At 34.9% G+C, this 14,960-nt stretch overlaps 1 protein-coding gene across 5 annotated transcripts in view; it reads right to left on the reverse strand.

The window, feature by feature from the left end:
* The window catches only part of TMEM161B (transmembrane protein 161B), a 48,287-nt gene that overhangs the window by 18,460 nt on the left and 14,867 nt on the right, over window positions 1-14,960 (reverse strand). For 4 of the 5 annotated variants that reach the window (XR_014319388.1, XM_082783816.1, XM_082783814.1 and 1 more), the window contains 5 exons: window positions 12,870-12,967; window positions 11,416-11,572; window positions 5,023-5,174; window positions 4,465-4,525; window positions 2,630-2,770 (listed from right to left, as the gene is read on the reverse strand). Coding sequence is in view for 4 of the 5 variants with exons in the window: in XM_082783814.1 (XP_082639940.1) it covers window positions 2,630-2,770; window positions 4,465-4,525; window positions 5,023-5,174; window positions 11,416-11,572; window positions 12,870-12,967 (609 nt within the window). In the remaining variant the exon portion in view is untranslated. The remainder of the gene's footprint in view (window positions 1-2,629; window positions 2,771-4,464; window positions 4,526-5,022; window positions 5,175-11,415; window positions 11,573-12,869; window positions 12,968-14,960) is intronic. The other variant, XM_082783815.1, reaches the window with a different exon arrangement.

The following is a 14,960-nucleotide window of genomic DNA, read 5'->3' on the forward strand; positions in this document are numbered from 1 at the left end:
AAAGAGACAATAGAATTTAAAAGGTGAAAAGTAGAGATTTTCTGGAGTTTTTCTTGAAATTAACGACCTTCCTTAATTCCTCCCCTAGAAACAGTCTGAACCCCATTATACTAAGTTTGCATTATTCAAATAAAACAAAAACAGTTATGAAACTGTTTACAGTGTTGTAAGTCTGGTAAATATGCTAATGCAACACTTTCTCGCTAACAGAATCCAAAGTTATTCTGAAAACACAATACTATTGATTTCAAGCAATCAAACTTCCTAAACCCATTAAAATGTTTGTGTTTCAGAAGATGTCACCTCACGATTTAAACCATTAGTTTCAGATTAAGAAATAAGCACTGAGAGTTATCCAGTGTTGCTAGGGAACTTGACAGCACCTAAGAGGAGTCCAAAGCATTTCAGTAAGTTGTGAAAGGATTTCACCTGAGCTTCTAGTTACTTAAGGCATCCTACTGGGTTAATGGATTGGAACGTGCCCAACGGTGGCATGAACCCTGATCTGTTTATCTGAGGGAGAAAGGCTGAAGGACTCTCAAAGTAGGCTCTAGAGAATGAGTGAACGTGTAGGAAAATGGTACAAATTGATCAGGACAACTCCAAAATATATACAGGGAAGCATATTTCTGCTAAACTAAAATCAAACTGCTAAAATTAAAAGTGTCATCAGACTATTTTTCTTCTGTTCTTCCCCAACATTTACTCCTTCTGTATATATAGAAGAATCACGTTAATCATTTTGACTACGCTGTTGAAGTAGCAGTTCACCATTTACATTTTTGGGGGGTGGGAGTAAATGTTTTCTCTAAGTTTCCCATTCTGTAATTACAGCTTGTCCCCTGTGTTTTCTTTGGCAAAAGTATAAGCTTATATTTTACTGCAGAAAAAGGCATTGTTTTCCTGCACCCAAATTAGAGAGCTCTGTATCAATGACATGTCATCTTCATTTACTGTTCCCCTTTAGTCACTGCCAAACAACTGCAAACAGTCAATAACAACCTACCCACTGTTACAAACACATTGCTAAGGACAAATACTGATCTCTTCAGGCCCATTCGAAGGTACCTCTCAGGGATGCTTCTTTGTTTCTAATTGCATTACCTAATCACACTGATGTCTGACCAAGTTTTAATCCATTCAGTGGAGTGGTTTGTTTTATATTGTTCCACTTGAACAGACAAAGTATTGCTAGACTTTTGAAAATAATTCGCTTGGTGCTGCACAATGTTATCTTTAATGATCAGTTGAATATAATCCTGTCTTGTTAGACAAGATTTATTTTTCACAACCTCATACTAGTGATTATTAATTAACCGTTTAGTTGTTGATTAATGATAAGACGTCTTGTTTCAGATATTTCATATTTCTGCCTAGAATCTCATGTCCACAGATCAAGGAAGACTTTGGAAAATTATAGCATAGTCACAGAAAAGGCACAGAAAATTTTAAAATATTTATACATATAAAAATGAAAAACTGAGCACTTTATTTAGCCAAAAAAGAGTAGATTAAGAGCTGACTTGGTCACAGCCTACACATAGACAGAAATTTAACAGCAGCTAAAACAGAAGCCAACAGCCTGCAGTTCTAACTGGACGTATTCAAACTACAGTGAGCTTAAATCCACCAAAGGGTACTTAGTTAACAATGCACCAAGAGAGAAGGACCCACTTTAAACAAAGATTAATTTTTTAAGCTGGGCACTTTTGGGGAAAAAAAAAAAAAAATCTAAGTTTATGCATAAATAATTTTCATTTCAGAAAATATAATCATTTTCTTAGCAGTGGCCAGACTAAATAATCACAATAACCCATGCCATCTATTAAATATCAAATGTCAAGATCCGTGAAAGGCATTTGGAGTTTTCACTCAACCAGAGAATGCTGAAGAGAAATAGTTAATTCTGAGAAAACATTTTACTACCAAACTCCAGAGCCGTTGAAAATTAAAATATTCCTTTAAAATGGTACTAAAGTCTGACCCTTATTAAATATCCAGGTCATCATAATGTAAGAAGCCCAGAAATAATGAAAAAACAAATTTTAATTTACTTTCATTTAAAGTTATAAAAATTCAACAAATTTCTGTATGCTGCTGTGATTTCAAACTTTATTAACAGAATTTTCATTGAGATTTAGATCCTCTCTAAACAGCTATTTTTTTTTTCAGTTTTTTGGGGTTTGCATGTTTGTTTTGCCTCATATCTTTCTTGTCTTCCATAAATTTATTAACAGAAGCATGATGCCATTCTAGTTGGGGAGGGGTAGGAATGAAAAAAAGTCTAGAGCTGCATCCCTTTTTCCAGGCATTTATCTGAACTTCCAAACAGACATGATGGGGGAAAGGCATCAGTAAACAAACACTCCTGGTGGAGCTCTCACAGGAGGAAAGGAAAGGAATGATCCTGTAACTGGGACTCTAGTTACGAGGCAAAGAAGTTAAGACTGGCAGAGCACAGGTTGACCAGAAAGAGGCAGGTGGCAAGTCTGCTGGAGATACAAAAAGCAGGCAGCAGCAGAAATCCTAGTCCCTACCTTCTTGTTGGAATAGTGTGGAATGTTTATTTTCAGACATTAAAGATTTAAGACTGAGTAGCATATACCTATGTGCATATATTTTCTCTTACTGTGTTATTTTTTCTGTTGCTAAATTCAGAGCATCCAGATGCATTTGAGCCAGTCGCAAGCCAGGGAATGTCAAAAAAGCACCAATAAGTGAACACAGAACAGCCAGGAACAATTTGAAGGTTAGTTTAGACACAGGACCCCTAAAAGAAAAGAAAGGAAATAAGCATTTTCTTGGGGAGGAAGTTGATGGGCGGGGTATCAGAGATTACTTTCAACTCAACAGTACCTAATATTTAACCAAAAAGTATTCTACAGTTTTACTCTAGAATCACTACAACCATTCAAGAACTAAAATCAAAAACAAGCAAGTCACCTGTTTAATTACTAAAGTGAATAGCAAACCAAAGGCACTTCCTACAAGATGTTAACTCTGTTAGCAGAGCAAAACAAACAAAAAAAAAAAGAGTAATTTGTTGTTAATTAAAATATAAAACTGTGTAAGCTACTGGAATGAATTCAGTGGTTATTTTTCTAAGAGAGGAACATACGTATTACAGGTTTAAATGATCAAAACCAAAATTAATATTTTTATGATATACTACCTGCATTCTGCTTTTATCCATTGAAAAGCTCTGTCAAAATTATTGCTGCAGTTTTCCACAAATTTATAAAAAAAATACGTGTCCAATTAACGTGTCTCTTCCAAGTGACTGTTTGTTTTAATGAATCATGCAGTAAGTACCAATTACAGAAGAAAAGTACCCAGGATGAAATGGATTATGGAATTAATAAACACTAGATTATACACAAAAACCAAGTGACTTATAAATGGATTAAAGAGAAACAAAACCAATTCTAGTTATCCACATGAGTTTTAGATTGGTAGTTTGCCTACATCACTTAAACTACCAAAAGACACCACCGTGAACTCAATCACTGCTGTAAGCAGCCGAAGCACTGCAAAAAGTTTAAAAATAAATGAACACTAACAGGAAAATTAATACAGAAGTTAGAAAATTTGCAATAGCTTAGGAAAACCAGAGTGAAGAAAGGTTATGAAATACACAGGATTCAGTTAAGAGTTTTTCATTGGATTACTTGTATCTAGAAATGCTACCTTTTCAAAGTAGGCAAAATTTGAAACTTCTGTTCTTCAGAAGTAAAGAAACCCCATAATTCTGGCATGGTACTTGAGAACTTCCAAGCAAGAAATTCAAAGCTGACCTCCCACAGTAGTGACATACCCCATAAATGCATGTTAGAGCTGTTGTGCAAGGACTGTGTTGTAGCAGAAGTTCATTTTACAACACACAAAAGCTGCCTACAACAGCAATTGTATATAGAAGCAACATCACAAGCAATAGCACCTTTCTGTGACAGTCTAAACAAAACTTGGATATGCTATAGCAAGCAGATGTATTGGTGTAAGATGAAAACACTATTAGAACTTGAAAATGTGACTGAAAGACAAACTTTACTCCTAACACCAGTTTTACTGAAAGCTCCACCTGAAGCTTTTGCACACTTACTCTCTTGCATACCAGAGGAACAGCAAAAAGGTATTTATCTTCTGTTTTAAAAAATCTTTGCAAAACTGGAAGAACTGTCTAAGAGTGAAAAATTGAAAAATGTTTACAGTTTTATTTTTTTTTTTCCTTGCAAAGTATCAGGGTAAACCATTTCCAAATTAAAAAGAGAAAACAAAAAAGTAACAAGATACTTATGAATACTAAGAGATAGTTTTCACTAATAGTTTTCACCTCTTCACATTTTTGGAGGGATTGTAAGCATGTACCAGAGCAAAGCATGCACGACAAATGCTTGCTAAGAAAATCCAAGTGGTTCAGCTATAAATGCAAATATAATGCAGATAAATGTATTTCCAAAAACTTACTGTGATTCCAAACCCTGCTTTTCAAGAAACTGCATAGCACTTTCTGAGAAATTTGAGAATCCTGCAGAGACACATACATGTATTTTATAACAGCACAGACACAGAATCCCTTTTCTTGAAATAAAATGCTACATAACAGGACATCTTTTGAAAAGTACTCATACACTAGCATAATTCTTTCAGTCTTTGAAAACATCTCTTAATTCATGCTCATGAACTGTACAAATATCAACATCGACAAACTAAGTACTTTTTTTTTTTTTTTCTGTAGAGGATATTCACTTTAATATGCAAGGCAAAACAGGTCAAAAATAAGGCAAAGAAAAGGAAACAACCTTGCCTGGAAAATGAATATAAACAAACAACCCACCATTATCACAATACTTAAAACTAAGAAGGAAAAACATAGAGGATATTCTTAAGAGTATGTATTCCAAAGCAAGTGCATCACATACTGAGTTAATATTAACATAGTTTTTCAGAAATTCCTAAGAGACTTGAAATTTTTCCAGTCATTCAATGAGTAAAGCCATTACAAACACTAAAGAAAGGAGTTACCTGATTCCAGCCCAAACTCTAGATAGTTTTCTGTCACAATCAAAATTGCCATCGCTTTCACAAAGAAGAAAAAGCCAAAGGTGACGCAGACTGATCTTTCACCTCCTTCCTCCACTTTGAAATAATGGGTGGTCAATGAAAACAATACCTTACTACACAAGAAGAAGGTCAAGGAAAATTAAGTTTGTAAAATAACTACATTTAAGAATTTTAGAAACCGCAACACATTTAAGAAACCAAAAATAAAACAATTGTTATTTTCAACATAAAATATCAACCCAAGTGAAAAGCATTCCTAACTACATAATTCAAGATGTAATACATGTCAATTTCAAAAAATCAAAATCTTACTTCTAAATGCAACAACTGTAATCGCACGGAAGTGAATAAATATGTTTTTAACCAGAGATGAGCCACAGATGTTCTTCCAGGACACACAACTCTACAGTGTACATGCAAACAGCAAGGAACAGGATGCTCCAACAAGCAGTTCTATCAATAATGGGATAAAATTTCTCTCATTTCTAAAAGGATAGAATTTCTACTCATGAGGAGTAGGTGTTTGTCTTCTGCCTTACAAGAAATCGTGACAAGTGCCACAGGACTGCTGCTTATATTGTGAGGTGACTTTTACTAAGCAGAAAAAAACATGAAAAAATGACACGTTTCTCAACTTCCACATGCATCTGAGATTTCCCAAACAAACACAATAAAATAACAGTATATTTAGTACTTATCTATGAAAGAAAAACCTGTGCCAGTCTCATTTTGAAAAAAAACTAACAAAACTGGTATATTTAGTCTTTTCATGTATCCCTAGTGTCACAGATATTAGTATCTAAGAAGCTACCTGCTCTGTTATCAAACTGGTTTTAGTGTTTATTGAGCAACACATTTCTAAACATAATTAGTTCCAAAACAAAACAGTAAATAACTAAAATTTCCGTAGTATATTGCCAACAGTTATTTCTACAAGCTAAAGCCCATTATATTTTATTTTTTTCCTCCAAGTGATAAATATTATCCAGGTCATGCTTAAATAAACTACTGAGATCACTTCAGACATTACTTACTCAGAAAAAAAAATAGAGAAAAAAAAAGAAAGACTTCAGTCTTTCATGTATTGTTGTTTTCCACTACACAACAACAATCATCTATATTTGCATTTCTTTAAATCCTGGAAATACTTTAAGATGTAGATTATGTGAAAATACACTTCAGAGTTATCTGTTCAATACAAGTTATCTGTTCAATACAACATTTAAACAGTTGTGAGTTAATACCTCAAAAAAAAAAAGGTAATTATGCCATATTGCACTTCATTAAACAGCACGTATTTAACATATATGCCATTGTATTTCATTATTTCATTCATCATCTCAATATGAAATAATAAAATGTAACAATGAACTCATCTAAACACTACGGTGGCCTAAGCACAGCATCTAACAACTCTTAAGTTCTGAGTAATTAACTTAAGCTCCCTTCAAACTTTACTGGTATGGTATCTCATACCTAAGTCTAAAGGAAGACCTCATCCTAAAAAGACTTACAGAAGACTTAACTTACACAGACTGTTTTAGAAAGCTGTCTTTCTTAACAGTGATCATTTAAAGAGCATCAGGATGATTTTTAAATATACGAGTTCAAAAGATAATTTGCAACCTTGTAAACTTTTTGTCCCAAAATGCAACTTTAATATATTTGACCAAAAATAATTCTTAAACCAAGAGTCATTTTATGGGTAGGGATATTCAGCATAATTTGAAAATACACTTCTCAAATCTCTGTTATCCAAAGTGCTTCATAAAGTTTGTAATAAAGAGTACTGACTTATAAATAGATTTTAAAACACCCTGTTTCATGTTTTTAACTATGGGCTCTGCATAATGTATCTGGAAAAAAACAAGCAAACAAAAAAAAATCATCGTGATAATAAATTTCAATTGTACTGCAGATTCAATTCCCTGTATGTAAAATTAAGGATTATGCAAATTTAAGTGTGACTGAAACGCTCTGTTAGGCAACAGTGGTGATTATGCAACTGTTTTAGGAACAGAGAAAATCAAAGAATTACAAAACAGAAATCTGAGGTCTATTTAAGACTTCCTTTCAGTGCTCGCCCTATGCTTCAGGACCTACTGAACAAATAATTCAGAATACTGTGCTAAATTAAGAGATTCCTTCTCCCCTCTGATTTCTTTATTTTGGTCACAAAAGACAACATGCTCGTAGACTTGAAAAATTATTTTTTAGAAAAATAAATTTATCTTTTAAGTTGATAAAGTATCTTTTAGTTGATTCTGGAATTTTCAAAATTATTCAGTCCACTGGTGTTTATGAATGTAGCTGAGGAGAAAAAGATCCACCTTCAGTTCCTAATAAAATTCATTAAGAAGAGATTGGACTGTGAACTTAGGCACATGGTCTGAACTTTTGGGTAGACCTGTGCGGTGTCGAGAGTTGGACTTGATGATCCTTAAGGGTCCCTTCCAACTCAGGATATTCTATGATTCTATGATTCTATAAAATTTTTGGATTCACAGGAGAAAAACAAACATGTATTATTTCTAACTGCATGCATATTGAAAAAAAAAAAAATTGCAGTTTCCAGAGGTTATTTCAAGGTCTGAGTTTCTCTACATAAACCTTGAGTCGAGTTAAAAAAAGGCTGTTGCTTTCCTTTGATATGGCCACTGGTACATTTTCTGAAAGAAGCCAGTCAGGTTTCCTAATCTACAAATAAAATTGCGTTATTTAAATGTTTTCTAAGTTTTGCAGCTGAGAAATATCTCATTTATCATATACCGTATAAATTCTCCTAAATGCCTTTCGAGGGAAAGGCTTGAGTACAACACCTGTTTAAAGTTTTACAACAATTGAATAATCTGACATTGTCAGTTGTTCTCAACAATGAATTTTAAATACCTGTACAAGTACAGCAATTGAAACATGGAATTATTAAGGTCTCTCGACCCTGTCTGTCTTACTCTACCCTCACTCACATTCTGCCACCAATGAAACATAAACACAAAACTATAAGTACGCTTGCTGCTTCTGCTGCATTTACAGTTGTGATCAGTAACTCAGTTCACTAATTGATTATTTCTTATGACAAAAGCCACCTTCACAAATTTCAGAATAATGGAAATTGTTCTAGAATTAATTCTTGACATTACATTGACTGTTATCAGTTGAAAGTATGGGGGCTACCAAATGATGATGGATCATTTCTGGTCCTAACATACTGAATTGCTAACTAGTCATGTAAGTTTTAAAGGATTTTCAGCATACCAGAGGCCTGATGTCATAAAACAAGAATCAAACAGTCTTCTGAAATCTCTTCTCACTCACCTAGCTTCCAGTGATCACAATGGACTGTTTCGTTAATACCTCTATCACTCTTTGCACCAACCCCCTTCAACCAAAAAGCTTTAATGCCAATAATAAGTTATAACAACATGTTTATGGAGATGTTAACTCTAACATGAAGCCAAGTTTAGACAGAACTCAGCCTTCTGCATTGCCGCTAACCCCTCAGACTGGACAGGATCACAACATCAGCCAGAAACCACACAGGCAATTAATTAAAGTCAAGCCACTTTCGTATCAGGGAACAGTGACTTTACAAGGATTTCTACAGCACCACCTACTCTGTAAAGAAGCCTACCATTTGTTTCCTTTGTGCAATTCATGAATTCATGCACCTACCACTGGATAACAAATCATACCTTCTGTTGCATCAGCTCACAAACTATCCAGTCAGGTTTCCTAATCTACAAAAAAATACTTGTATCCAGTAAGTTCCTCACTTAATACATGCTCGGGTACAATACTAAAAAAAATTAAGTTAACTTTTCAGTTTGTTAAATATAATTTAGCTTCTAGCATATGCTTTTTTTGCTTTTAGTATAATTGTAAGATCAGATAGAATAAAGAAAGTCTGAGTACTTCTATACATCATGCCAATGCACACATTAAATTTAGTTTTCACCTAGTACAATTGTCCTTTTATACTGCAAAATGATTTGTTTCTGACAATGGACAAAAATCACCTCTCCATTTCCACAGCAGACCTTAAATTTGAAATCCCACATATAATTATGGGATTTGATAATCTACTTGAAGAGTTTTAGAATCAGAAATATGCTTCACATCAGTGTTTCAAAGAACAACCACATGTTATTTGATATTTGTCTTAAATTCTAACACATAAACATTGCGCCATTTCCTCCCTGCCATACTTCCCTTTCAGTCACACAGGAAGGCTAGTGAGATAACACAGGTAATGTGCTTCCAACACACTCTGTTACAATCTCCTTCAGGTCCGAATGCTCAACTGGATCTCAAATGCTTGAAACAGAATAGGACAAACAAGAAAATGTTGGTTTGGGCTCAATTTACGTGAAAACAGCAGGTCAGAAAGCAATCAGAAAGAGACCCCAACAGCCACTTGCATGTTCATATTACTGAAGCAGAAAGCTGCCCTGCAACTTAACGCTTATAAATTTCTCCAAGTGGTTTTGCTCTGAATGAATGACTAAACGAAAGCGGTGATTACGACTGCATTGAAACACCACTGTAAGAATGAAGTCTACCTTCCCACATAATCCATGCCAATATATAATTCACAACTCCACGTCACGCAGAGTTGCAACCACTGTAGTATTATTTAAGTTGGTTACACCCAAGATTTGAAAGATGAAGCAAACAGATCGTTGCCACCAACAAAGTTAAGAGTGCTTGTCTTTAGTATCTGAAGTCTTCCATTAGTTCATTAACCTCCTCCTCATTCTCAAAATTGGAGTCAAAGATGCTGGGTTTCATTAATTATTTCTTAAGCAGCATCTGCGTCTGTCTCCCTCTGTCTCTTTCTCCCCCTCTGACTGTCTGCCAAGATTAAACCGTAATTCCTGATTTCATCCAACCAAATGAGAAAAGGCTGCCTAATAACACAGCTAATATGTCATTAAAAGATGCACAAGAGCCAGCAGTGACCTTCTTGTCAGTACAGAGCAGATCAGAAAAACACTTTTTGTGCCATGGGTCTTCCCACTAACAAGTAAGAGTCAATGGAGAAATACTTCGTCTGGAAGCAAGCTACTGCCAAGTTGCTTCTTTCCAGAATTTGTATCAACTCTGTCATCTAAGAAGTTCTTACTCATTACAAGGAAAATTCTGCATACCATTAATACTCCAGGCTGGTCAGAAAAGGAATATCTGCCCCTATTGTAAAGTCAGCACCTATTCTAACAAATATCAAAAAGAGAAGAGTATTAAGCATATCCAGAACTGTCAGCCAGATATAACCTAGTCATATCTGAGAGTTATAACCAAGAGTTCAGGTTTTACATAAATAACATCACTAGCTACAGCTAACAGAAGGAAAAAAAAAAAAAGAGAAACAACAAAGAAATCACTGTAAGGCTCTGTGTTGAAAAGACATTTCCACAGAGGGATCAATTTTGAATATTCAAGTGTTGTATCTTAACTTGACACTTCAACCACTCATCAGCTGTTAAGGGAACAGAGAAGTTGTACAAATGTATTTTCTAACTCGTCTCCCCATAACCTGCACTCCTCCAGGACCTTACTCAACTCCTTTGTTTCATCATCTCTCTCATATTTAAAAGGCAACTTTCCTCTCCAAAGCCTGGCTTGGTCTGTGAAAACAGTTCCTTACTGTGCAAGCATCGACATCAGATACTGCTTTATCCAGTAAAAATAAACACAACAGTTGCTTCTCTTATGGTTTGATATTGCCTGTTTCCTAAAATACACTGCTTTTGTTTCCCTCATTTGCAGAAGCAAGTGTAGCTTTCCACAGATCACTGAAAACACAGTACCATCTCCACTCCTACAGCTGTCTACAAGTTGTAGTTTCTATGGGATCTAAGAAATAAAAATCTGGAGTTATGAATTCATGCATGAAACTTTACACTAAATGACTACATACATTATTTAGTTAAGGCAGTATCAGACTAAACATACCAGAAAAGCGGGCGGTAAACTGCACGCTTCTTCAAAAATTATAAATACTATTTGTACAGAAAATGCATTGTAAGGCTGGGAAAAAAAATTGTATTTGTTAACATGTCTTGGGTTTACAATAGCTACATACTGTATACGAGTATGAATTTTATGTTAACGTACATGTATTTTTTCCATAAACGGTTTGGAATAAATGTTTACAAGCAGCTGATACCACCAAGTACGAAGAGCATGTACAGCATATACATTACCTGACGATAGCATTAGCTTATACAACCCTTTTTCCAAACGATAAATATTTATGTATTCTCCAAGCCAACAGTTCAGAGCATTCTATGAATTGCAAAACGATGTAAGCTATTTGGAACTGATAGAATGACTTAAGAAAACAGAAAAGGATACACTGCAAACGCCAAGACAAGCAGACACCACACTACACTGATATTCATTTCTTGTGAGGGCTTCACAATACTGTAATAGGCTTCAGTCACCACATACACAACTGTAGCTGCAACAGTAAAATCCACCAGCCACTGATACTCCGGAAAGTAATGCAATGCTGAAAAATACAAATTTGCAAATGTTATAAAAATGTGATATTTTTAATTTTAATTTTATTGACATATGCAGTGATGATTAAAATTAGTTTTCAAGTAATTGAGGTCTAGACAGATCCACATCATCGAAGTTAAGAGCATTAACAACGAGTCACGTTTTCCATTCAATCATCTCTCCTTTTAACCTGAGCCTCTCTCTTCACCTCTATTAATTGATACTGGGTTACTATTCAGCTATTTTTAAGCCTACAAGATTTTTACAATTTTATCATCCCAGCCTTTAGACATTAACCTGGTAATTTCAAAGAGCATACCTAATTCATATCTCAACATCACAATGGAAAACGGCTCTCTGCTTAATTTTAGCTACAGTTTCTATGTAAGGGTTATGATTCTCATGTTCAAGATTAAATGTTCACTGGCAATTGCTTAATGTATAAACATACTTCCTCACTCTCGTAAAAAAAAAAAAAAAGTAAAACACTCAGTTTGCTCAAGACACTTAATGCCATCATTTCAAGCAAAAAACAGTAACTGAAAGTTCCAAGTACTTTTTTTTTTTTTTTTTTTTTTTTTTTTAGGAAAAAAAAGGTTCAAAAGAACTCTGCATTTCCATTAAAGCTTTTTTCTGTGCTGTGTTGGATAATTTAAGCTGAGAAATCTTCTGCACAGCACTAAACTTCCTTTTTATGGTTATGCATATGCTTACCAAAATGTAAATAAGAAAACACGTAGCACACATACAGAAGAGTCATATGGATATCTATGTAACAAATTAGTTATGATTAAGGAATCAAAAATAATGGTTTTCAAAAAGCAGCAACTATCAAAGCATCTAATGCTGCTAATTTCTCCACTTTCACTTTCGGTGTTTAAGCATTTTGTGTGGGTGAAAGGTCTAGGCTTCACTACAACACTATGTTTCCATTTTAGACAAGCAGAAAGCCTTTGTTCTACCATCTGCCAACTGTCATTTACTTGTACAAACCTATGATCTGTTTCAAATACAGCATGATGCAATCCTTTTGGTGTTGTCTCATATTGCTATGGATGTCTGGAGCAACAATACGTGCACTTTATGCTGGATTTCACCTACTCATCCTTTCCCATAACAATGCAATTAAGATGTCACCCATGGAACAACAAAGGAGACTTAGATCTAATTCTTGGTATTATGAATTGCACTTTTATATTTTCATTGTCTATAAAAAGATAATTCAGCATTTACCGCAAATAAACACTTGACAGAAAACATCAGGATATATATTTGTATTATTGTCTGCATCTGTTTGCTCTTACCTATAGTGTCCCTTTCAGTCACAGACTTTGTTTCCAGATGAAGATCAATGTCCTTTGGAATGGTTAGAGGTTTGTTTTCAATATGACCATTATATTTCCTAGAACAATAAGTAGATAAATACAATATACACAGTTAACACAGTAACTTTTTTTTTTTTTTTTTAACATAATGGCATTTCAAATTTAGAAGACCATTCTTCCTTTAAATGCAAACATTTTTATCTAGCTAGCTAAAGGCATTAATTCAACTTCATATATGCAAATATCGCAAGAAACAACAAGGCATGTCAATAATTACTAGCTTTATCTCTGCAAGGCTCTGACATACTACTGTGGCTACACACATGGGTCTCAGTGGCTTCTATATGCTGGGTCCTGAGTACGCAGTAGAACAAGACCTGGTGAGAATCATCTACTCCAGACTAATTTTCTCTGAAAGGCCGCTTTCACTGTTCAGGCTGCCAGGGAGCTATAGAGTAGTCTAAGAAGTTATGCCAGTCTCAACAGTTTTGTGATCCGAGTACAGCTACAGAGCAGAATGTACCTTTCCTGATAAACAAGCACCCTGATGAAAATCAAAGCTAAATTAAGACTCTGCAGTTGAGGTCTAGGCCAGGTTCCTCTCCACACTAAAATAAACAAACAAATTTCCCAAAATAGTATTAGGCCCATTGGGGCCTAATATAGTATCAAGAGTGTTGCCTCAACTGGACTAACCTAGATCCTTGAAAGCTGTATCTTACCAGCCATCAAGCAAAGTGAACTATAAGACAGTTTTCTAATCTAAAAGGTCACGTACAGAAATACTATAGTCTTATTTCAATTCACATCCTGGTTATGAAAACAATCAAAACCAATTATCATAGTATTATGAGCAATCCCAGACATGCAGTAGACCTTGAAAAGCAATCATCCATCTTTGGGAAGACATACAAAGCTATGTGTATTGTGATGCAGAGCCAGGGTTCAAAGCTGCACTCCACGTTTTAACCACTCCTGCAGATACACAAAGGCTTCAAAAGCAGTTGCACACAAATTTATTTGCTCCTATCATGTGCGTAGCGGTGGACAACTTATTCATATGAAGGGAAAGACTAAGGAAAGTAAGAGGTGATCCTCACAACGCTAAACCCTTCCTGGCTTCCAAAACTAAAGCAAATGGGGGATAATCTGAGACAGGGACTGCATCTTCTGAAACCACCATCTTTCCTAACTGACATGAATTTGTCAAAATCCTTTCTGAATCAGCCTGAAATGTGTTGACCTGTGCAGTGTCTCACGGCGGCGTGTTGTATCATTCACGTCCCAAATGAAAGAGTCCTGACACATACTTTACTAACTTCATTCAACACCTCCTTGTACAACACAGCAGTAAATTTACTACTCCCTATCCACTCCCTGTGCATAGTGGATACACACCTGTAGCTACACTCTCCCTCAACCAGTTCCCAGACTAGTAAACCTTACACTTCTCTTCCTTGTGAGGAAGCCTTACTTAGACATCATCATTCCCTTTTTCCAGTTCTACAGAATCAGATTTCCAACATGCTATAAACAAAAATATGTCATATATAATATGAAGTTATGTTTCCCAAATTGCTAGTTAGAAGTAACTGTTTGAAAGAATCTTCCCCCCCGCCCCTTCACCCCAACAATAGACAAATAAACAACAGAAAAGATATTCAGAGCAACAAGTGCATGTTTATCTGGAGCTTTGAAACTACATTAACATCATAAATCTTTAAAATAAGCCATACCACTACACTTTAAATTGAGGATGCTTGTAAAAGAGCTTGAAAAAAGTTAAGTTACATAAAATGGGCTGAAAGATCATCACTAACATAGGTAAAACTTTCTTCATCACTATATATATAAAAAAAATAATAGAAACAGACCAAAAAATTCTTTCCCAGGCTAAAAAAAAAAAGAGAAAAAAAGAAAAACAATAACTACAGGACTCAAAAAACCCAGAATTGCTAGAACAAAACAGCATCCTTTGCCAGACTTTAGAAGAGCACCTCTGAAACCAGAAAAAGGAGAGGGATTTTCCATAAAAAGAAGAGCTACTAGGATAAGCATTAAAAAGAAAAT

The sequence above is a fragment of the Aythya marila genome (assembly GCF_965140915.1).
Source record: "Aythya marila genome assembly, chromosome: Z".
NCBI lineage: Eukaryota > Metazoa > Chordata > Aves > Anseriformes > Anatidae > Aythya > Aythya marila.